The 9,586-nt window shown below is 36.8% G+C and overlaps 1 protein-coding gene across 2 annotated transcripts in view; it reads right to left on the minus strand.

Moving 5' to 3' along the window:
• Positions 1–910: 910 nt before the first annotated feature.
• Positions 911–9,586, minus strand: part of LOC111870810 (probable RNA-binding protein CG14230) — an 11,443-nt gene continuing 2,767 nt past the window's right edge. For both annotated transcript variants that reach the window (XM_023863367.2, XM_023863368.2), the window contains exons 2-8: positions 8,001–8,186; positions 7,255–7,916; positions 5,987–6,217; positions 5,364–5,572; positions 4,190–4,461; positions 2,952–3,176; positions 911–1,562 (exon numbers count right to left, since the gene is read on the minus strand). In XM_023863367.2, the coding sequence (XP_023719135.1) occupies positions 1,384–1,562; positions 2,952–3,176; positions 4,190–4,461; positions 5,364–5,572; positions 5,987–6,217; positions 7,255–7,916; positions 8,001–8,181 (1,959 nt within the window). In that variant the 5' untranslated portion in view covers positions 8,182–8,186 and the 3' untranslated portion in view covers positions 911–1,383. The remainder of the gene's footprint in view (positions 1,563–2,951; positions 3,177–4,189; positions 4,462–5,363; positions 5,573–5,986; positions 6,218–7,254; positions 7,917–8,000; positions 8,187–9,586) is intronic.

Below are 9,586 nucleotides of genomic sequence, written 5' to 3' on the forward strand. Positions count from 1 at the left end.
AGAAGTGGAACTCTTCTTAATTCTTTACTGTCCCATCTCCAAGAGCATATCAGAATACTTGAATGTAAACATGTGAAGTGGGAAACAAATATGGCTGCCAATGAAGAACTGAATTATCACTAGAAAAAATGAAGACTTTTGCTGGTGAGGACACTGCCTTTTTTGCAAAAATTACTTTCATTAATAATTTCAGTTCATTTATTTGTTTAAGAATAAAAGTTATAGCTTGAAATGTCATTACTTGCTTATGGGATGTAACCCATGTTTCTTGATGAGGACATCCAACTATGCTAATGAAACATCAAGTTTTTATATTTGTTAAAGTGCAGTGTGTAATGTGTCCTGTAACTCTTTAGTACTGAAGTTATAAAATGATTATTCTGCCCTGTGGTATCTTTTCTTATTTTAGTAATGCTAATTTCTTCTACAGTTTCAGAGAGGATGAAGATCATACATTTAAGCCATCATCTTCTGATGACAATTAGCAGCATTGTGATAAATATGATTCCTCAAGAGTAGAAGTCGTTTCCCCATTGCAGATCTCCAACTGAAGAAAGCAGTGATCCCTTAGATGGTACACTTGATGCAGTTGAGGAAGTACATGTATGTATGTTAGCCATTTGTGCCCCATTTATCCAATAGTATATTTAATACTTGAAAGAGTTCTATTCCCTTTCTAAATTAGCATCTTAATAGTGTGGAGAACCAGTGCTGTACACGAAAAGAAAGTTTTATCCTCCCAGATGGGAAAAAACATCAGGAAATGGAATCAGGGACTGAAATGTGAGGATAATAGTGGGAATCTACATATGACAAGGAGTGTAAGAGGTGGAAGTGTTGTCAAGGGGCCTGCAAATATAAATATAAATAAAAGGTTACAGCAAGTAACAGAATTAAACTACATAAGCAGTTCTGGTAATTAAATTATAAGGAAGATCATTTTTATTTCAAGTTCTGTTATCCATACAATTAAATCCTGTACCTCTTCATACCTTTCTGAAGTGAACATTACACTTATTCATGTTTGTAAGGATTTCTTCCTAATATCTCTCAATATGTTAGAAAAGACTGTAATATTTTTTATGTCATGGACACAGAAACATTCTCCTTCAAAAAGAAAATGTCTTAGTACACAGACATCACAGTTGAGACTTCAGATAGTATGGAATCACACCAAGTCCTTTCCAGAGGCTTCCATGACTTGCTGAGACAAAACGTTGGTTAACACCACATATACATGGTGCCAAATCCCAGAAGACTGCTTTCTATTATACAGTTGTTCATCTACCTACGAAACAAGTGTCCCCATGACATACGATTTTCATTATTATAAATTACACTTCCGGCTTCCTTCAGCCTCTTGAGGTATATGCCAGGAAGAACTTATTGTGTCTTCTTAAATTTCTTGACCTTCTGTCCTCCTAGTTTATTTTTCTGTGGAAGATGATTGCGCAAATTATTTTTCACTTTAGATCGAACTATCTGCTTAAGTTCTCTCCTATGTTTTGCAAAGTCATATGATTCATCTTTAATCTGGCCTGTGCTGAAGAATTCCAGTCCCTCTGCAAATGAGAAAATTCCATGTCATAAACATGCATCAAAGTTTCAGTGGAATTAAGAAAACAAAAGTGCACACTGGGAGAAGAATTATAGGTCACACGTTTTACAAAACTGGGGCTCAAAAAGTTTGATACCTTAAGCGTAAATATGACTGAAATTATTATTTGGCTGTAACATTCAAATTTCTTACAGCAATGATTATGAAGAGTTCTGTCTTCTGGGATATAACACCACAAAGTCCACTGAAAGTCATCCAGGAACTTATTACTTTCATCTTCACCAATGAACAGTAAGTCAAAAGAGAAACTAGCATGATGCAGGCAGCAAGCAGAGCTCAAGGTTCATTCTGATTTCGTGCTTGATGTACACTTCAAAAATGAAGATGGAGGGAATTTATTCCTCTGAAACACTGTCTGGCTTCCATCGACTACACAACATTATATCCCAGAAGACAATACTTTATTATGTGGTTCTTCATTCACCTAATAAACAAGAGTCTATGTTGATTTTTCAATATTCTAAATTATACTTCTGTGCCATTCTGGAAGATTAGCTCCATGGCAGAACATGTAACTTGCATCTGGGAGCCACCTAATTCAAATCCTGGCCTCTATTAGATGATCGTGTCTGGTTTCCTTCAGCTTCTACAGATACATGTCAGGAAGAATTTTATGCTACAAGCTCAAGACTTGCTTCATTACCCTACAGATAGTTAGTCCATGGAAAAACTGAAACTTCTTATATCAATTTAAAGTTGCAAGCGAAGTAAAACCTCTTGCATTCTATACATATGTTTTCTAAATATACCTGGAACTATACTTTAATTAATAAGTACTATATAATCAAATCCGGAGGAGCTTCTTTTTATAATATAACTAGTTTGTGTTTCAGTCTCCATATAGTCTTTCATTTTCAAATTATCAGTTGTGTTTCATACTGCAAACGTCTAGCAACAAACATTCTTGAGGGTGCTAGGAATCTCCACTGAAGCTTTAGGTACCTAGACTATTTGTTATTTTGTGGAACTCTTATTCCAAACCAACAGGGGAAAAACATTTATCTAAATTAAAAGAATTATTAATGGAAAAGCTGCATACACACATGCACTTGAAGGTACACAAACCAATACCATATCATGGTCAGATTCAGCAATGACTTCACGTCTCACATAATGTGACTACCTCTGTACTGAAAGAAAGCAGTCTTCTGGGATTTGGCACCGTGTATATGTGGTGTTAACCGACGTTTCGGAGGAACGTATCGCCTCCATCTTCAGGGTAGAAGAAAAAATATAAGAAATCTGCAAAGCGAAGAGACCGTGAGAAACGGTAAAAAGCAGTCTGCTTTTACCNTACTGGATAAACTATAAACAAACATTTCACTATACTAACCTTGAAGGCGAGGATCATTGTGCTTAAAGAAAAGGCTTTCACCAGAATTAATTACATTTTCTTTTACGTTCTGTTGTCGATTATCAGTTTTATTATGACTGAGTGTCTCATTTTCTTCTTCAGAGCCACTAGAATCATATTTAAATGGATTCTTGGTCCATTCTTTATGTTTGTGTTTATTTAGAGCTGTAGCACAGAGTGTCTCACCATCTTCATCAACTGAGCCTGAAGGATATCATATAAACTCATTACAGTAAAAATTATTAACACAGTTCTACAGCAGGTTATAGCACATGAGTTTGAAAACCTGTGATAGTAAAAAGGGTAAAAAGTGTCAGAAATATGAGTGTGGCTTATTTGTTTTTAACAAATGTTCATCTGATATATTGGGTTTCTGGACTTTATCCATCGTCCTAGTTTTTAAGATAACAAAAACACGACGTTTCAGAAACTGGATCTGTTTCCATCCTCAGGTGAAGGGAAAGGGGAACACCTATTCTGTTGGGTCCGTTAGAAAGAGCTAGCCTCAATCACTGGACCCAACAGAATAGGTGTTCCCCTTTTCCTTCACCTGAGGACGGAAACAGATCCAGTTTCCGAAACGTCGTGTTTTTGTTATCTTAAAAACTAGGACGATGGATAAAGTCCAGAAACCCAATATATCAGTGTGTTATACACCATCGTCAGAATCCTATAGTAATTAAATGTTCATCTACCTAACATTATACTAGGAATTCAATATACTGTTACTACACAGTAATACACTATGTGCCTGACCTAAGTGGTCGAGAAGCTGTAAGAAAGACAGTCCACAGCATTCCTTTTGCTCCATGATAATGATTTTTAACATGCAGCAGACACCACAATCACTTTTGTGTTTAACATTTCAGCCTTTACTCCAGGCCTGGAATCATGAGACTCCTTCCTGTTTCATATATAATTGATCTTGAAAAACCCTTAAAATGCCCTAGATGCACAACAACAACAAAGTTTGTAGCATTACCATGAAATGAGTGGCCTACTCTTTTCAGCACTGATTCATGAATACCTAACTTCAGTAAGAATGAGATGATGAATACATTGAAAATGTCTCTCAAATAAAGCTGGCATTGTTAGATTACCTGTGTCTTAGAACTTTTCTAGTCTAATGGTACCTATAAGACTGAGAGAATGTTAACAGATTAAACATAAAATATGTTATATCCGAGTAGGTGAATGAATACAAATATAACACAAACCTCCATCACTGGTACCAAACATTTTACGAAGGCTAAACTCATTCCTTTCATCTCGTTTCTGAAGGGTTTTCTTTAGAGACTCTGCCACTTTGTAAAATTTTTCTTTTGAAACGATAACATTTTCAACCTTCTCCTCCCTTTTGCCATAACCTACTTTTGGAATCTTGCCTGGTGACACATCAAAAACTTCTTTCTGTATTTTAGGTTCAGTTTTTTTCTCAAATTTGGCATGATCGGGTTTTGAAGGATCATATCTGAGCATTGATATCCTCCTGAAAATGAAAGCATGTATTAGTATTAGTGGATCAAGGTATAATAAAATATATACCATTGATTTACAATATAAAAAATAATTTCCTTAACCACTTTTAGTGTTAAAAAATCCAAACATTCATCGCACCACCCCCTCAAAAAATGTGAACCAGTCACAGTAATAACATAAAAATATTTCACCTCTGCACATGACAAATACCCAAAAATGCAAGACAAAGTGATTATTCGACTTTTGTCTTACTATTTAAATTTAGTGGAACATGTAATTCAACAGTATTAGGTATATCAAACCTGTGATGCCAATACAACATGTTGATCAGGTCTACAACCTTCCTTAACCCTTGAGGGAAAATGTTACAACTTACATGTAGCATGATTCTTATCACTGAAATATTCACATACAGATAAGTCACGGACTGAGGATATGACTACCGAAGGAAACTATGCCTGAATTATGCAAAGAGCACTCTTGTATCTAAAAACTAGTAGTCACTATATGTGAAAGCATTAAGACTGTCACTTCACCTCACTTTTTAGAAATGTTAATATTCTCAAATACTTATCACTGAGAATTTTCAGTACAGATGAAACACATGCTTTCTATTTCTTAGTTTATATAATAATACCTTCTCAACCATACATGTTATACAGTATCAAGCTGATAAATAACTGCGAAGAACTCCAAGAGAAAAACAGGAATCTCTTCATTATGATGAAATATATAGTGGTCCCCTGGGGTAAACATATGCATGAGCATTTCTCTGGTATGAGTACATTTGTCATCTACTAGTTTATTCCATTTTGTTTTCGTACATACTCATTCAAAAACTTTCTTCTAGAACATAATGTTATAGCAGATTATATGGTAATATCACTTTAAATTATGTTTTAATATACCAACTTTGACTTTTCTTTCTTGTTATCTTTAATTGGAATCTGATGACCAAGGACATCTTGTAATATTTCAAACTGTATTTTTCTTTCATCTTCTACACCTGAAGTTTCAGCAATGACAGATGTTTCAGCAGGAACTTCCTCATCACTCTCATAAAACCTTTCATCCATTACAAATCTCTTATCGCTTGCAAACCGAGACTGTAATTTTAGAAGCTGAAAACACAAAATTATTATAAAGCATTGTGTAATACAAAAATTACAATTAAAGCAGTGTCTCTCTCTGAAATGTCTGAAATAACAATTAACTCTAATGTTAGGACCAAATTTAAGTCATAGACCACAAAACCTGGCAACACTGAAAAATAGAATGCTATAAGAAGTCAGCAGAATTAAGGTTACAGTAGTACGAACATGATAAATAAATGACTAATGTGGAAATCAAGGACAAAATTAAGAAACAAAGTTAAAAAATTAAAGATAAAAGTAAAACACAGCAGGGAGACCGTTTTGTTTTCAAACTTTGTAAAGTAGTTTAGAAAAACTACTGGAGAAATGGCATGAAACTGTAACAAGCCAAATGGCCTATTCCTCAACATCATGAAGATGATAATGATGTGATATACATACCTTCTGTCCCTTACTACCTTCAAATTGAGTCTTAATTTTGAAGTTTCCTTCTTCCTCACCATCTGAAGAATCTTCAAAAAGAACTGTTTTTCTGTTTGACCCTCCCAGCAATTCAACATCAGAAGAGACTGATGAAATGTTATGAGACACTGAATGTTTCACTGCATCCTCAGCATTATTTTCATAATCTTCAGAATCAAAAATAATTTTACTGTTTGTGTGACCAGAATCCTTTAAAAACAACACAGCACATTTCTTGTTAATAGAAATATCAAATAAGAATGCATTTAAGTAGGATTTTATGCAGCTTTCTAACAAATGTAACGCATGTAACAAATGTTACACTGAAACCCACACTGCTGATCCCCAATAATTTCATCTATATATGGACTTAAACCTGAGAGAGGGAAATTGGATAAAGTTTTGTATGAAGTTGATAGCAGTTTTATTTCACAATAATTATTACAACCAGTTTTATCAACCATCTTGAATTGGTATGACAGTAGATTCCTTCCACTGATCAGAAAATTCTTCCTTATTCCCAATAAAATTAATTAGCTTATGGACCTCAAAACGTAATATTTCACCTCCCAATCTGCTGCTCTAAATGATCAGACCACAAGTATACTTGAATTCCACCTCCTACCTATCAAAATATGGTCAATTTGTTTGTGAGTCCATCAGATGTCCAAGTAAATTTATGATGTTACAATGTGGGAACATCGTACTTTTGACAGAGAGATTTCTGGATGTGGCAAAGTTTACATCTCTAACTCCATTATCATTACTAACTTTGTGAAAACTCTGATTTCCAGTTTTCTGGAAGGAAATACTATACAGAAGTTGCTCCAAAACATTGATAAACTTCTGCTTAACTACGAGACATTATATCCCAGAAGCCAGTACTCTTCAAATATTCTCCGTTTTATCAGAAAGCAGTAAACATAGTGGAGTCCCTTTATATTTTCTCTGTGAAATAGTAGATATGCACAATAGTTCAGCATACTATTACATATCGTAAACTTGAGGAACCATAAAAGTTAACCCTAAATGAGGGAAACCTTTAGTAAGACTATAATTCTTATATACTACTCTTTCAGTACATTTGTTTTACAGTATATTTATTAAGAATTAAAAGCATGCTGAAAATTTATGTTTAACAATTCTCTTCTAACATGGTAATTCAAAATGGGAATCGTGATCAGGAATCATAAAAGCTATGACATTCTGGAAATGCACTTGACCAGTCTTCTCATTACCATACTTACTATAGAGCTAAGTGCCAATTTGATTGTTTCCTTTTGTTTCTGGTATGACTTCCTTTTCTCATCAATAGATTTCTTACGTTTCTCTTCAGCAAGCAGTCTTTTAGCTTCATCTGAAAGGCTTTCTTTTGTAAAGTAATCATTTCCTGTAATCACTTTGTCATGTTTCGTGGGATCACAATTCATTGATGGGTCCTTCCACACATCACTAAAAAGCTCTAATCTCTGTAGCAAATCTGTTGCTGCATTTGCTGACTGAGAAATTTTACTATCTGGCCCTGACTGAGAGAGGCTCCTGTCACTATTTGAATCACAAATAGCAGTCACTGTCCCACCAAACATCTTTAACTTTCCATTGTATAGTGTTTCACAATCACTAGAATTATCTGATAACCTAAGTGATTCTTCATCCATGCTGCAATCATTCACTTCAGACAAATTTTCCTCAGTCTTCTGTTTCTTTTTTGCAAATTCCAAATTTTCTATTGACCTTTTCTTAGATTTTATGTTTGTACCAATCATATATGGATCATCTGAACCGCACTGTGGTTTTGATTTGTTATTCTCTTGTCTTTCCTTCTCAAGCCTACTCAGAAAACTCTCCTTAGCAAGTTCTAATTTTATTCTATTACCATTCCATTTCTCAATCGATAATGTTTCAAAACCTGTAAAAAAATACACAATATTTATCAGCAAGAACTAACATCAGAATGCTTCACATATTTGCAAAAAATATAGACAAATCTTACATGAATTCAGCTTATCTTCATCGGTTTTAAAATCCAAGAATGCAAAAGATGAAGAATCTGGACGGTGTTTAATTTCTACAGACAACACGTTGCCAAACTTGCTGAACCGCTTTCTAATGTCTGTCTGTGTAATGTCTGGAGGCAAATTACCAACAAACACACGCTTTGTTTCAGCATGCATGATGTCTGAAAACAAACAAGGAACTGATGAGCTTCTGAAATGTGACACCATGCAGTCTAAGATTTTAGAGAGACATACTGATTCTGTCCCTAAAGTTGGAGAGTAATCTGAGGAGACATCAAGCAAGGAGCAAGCAGCAAGCTGAGAGAAGTTTGCTCACTCAGCTTGCTGCTGCTTCTTGCATGCTTGGCTTACTCCTTGACCCTGATGATGGATGCAGAACATTCCTCTAAAATGCCAGTGAACTTCTGAACTGCATCAAATTATACCATATCTTCTTACATTATTTCTTATATATTCTTCACAGTAACCACTGTGAGAGGCAGGGTGGCTGTGTCTTTGGTGGGGACGTATCATTGACCAGGGATGCGTTGAGACAGCTTTGGAGCACCTCCTCGTGGTCCTGCTGGGCAACGACAGCCCTGGGGGGTCTGCATTAGCGTGAACCTCTGGGGCTGGCGGCCAAGTTTCCATAAAGGGCAATGGCCATTTGACCAGAGCCTCCCACATGGCGGCATAATGACTCTTGGGTTTCATTACGATGTACCCAGGATGAATGCGGGAGAGCACTCCTATGGGGGTAGCTACGGCTATTTGAGTTGTCTCCCTAGAGTACCGACAAGGTGCCGCAAGCCTTAGGACTCAACACTCTAAAATGGTTTCGACCAACCCATGTGGAGGGGTGGGAATGGGGGAGCTTTGAAGCAACTTCCAGGGGCGGTAAGTTCGTGTAGGTTGCCCTGGTCACAACCTCATGACAATTAGTATCGCATGCCCAGTTATCTGGGATACCCCCCTCTCCCCGAACATGCACTTTTGGTCCTGGAGGCTTGTGAGGGTTATACTTATGAAGGACCAACCGCCTAAGCCAAGGTGTGAGGCATCGTGCTGAGGGCTGCATGGCACTGGGGTGGTTATTGGCCAGTGTCACGAACGATCCCCTTGGGGCACCAGGCAGCACCCCGTTGTATTTATGCCTTCCACCCGTATGGGGCTCTGCGGGTGGTAACCTTTTAAATCCCCATTACTCATGGGACCAAACAAAAAAACCGGTCGTAAGGACCTTAAACTGAAGAGGGACCCCCCTTTAAGGGGATCCCTACGAGAAATGCTTCAGCAGGGGTCTGGAAGCTCTGGTGAACCATTAAGGGGCTCAGAAGCAACTGGCAAACCTACTGTTGCAGTCTTAGCCAAAGGCAGGGATGAACCAATGATTCAAAACCTACCAGAGGCAAAACCAAAAACTGCTCTCTTGGGAGTCGTTAGCACTGGCACACCACTGCAGGGAGCTGGTACTTCCAACATATCTGTAGCAGGGGAAAGACTGGGACACCTAGGCTCTGGAATACGTGGACCCCGTTTGGCGAAGAAACCCTTGTTGGGTGCCGCTAAGTGGCAGTTACAA

Source organism: Cryptotermes secundus, unplaced genomic scaffold (assembly GCF_002891405.2).
Source record: "Cryptotermes secundus unplaced genomic scaffold, Csec_1.0 scaffold499, whole genome shotgun sequence".
NCBI classification, from domain to species: domain Eukaryota; kingdom Metazoa; phylum Arthropoda; class Insecta; order Blattodea; family Kalotermitidae; genus Cryptotermes; species Cryptotermes secundus.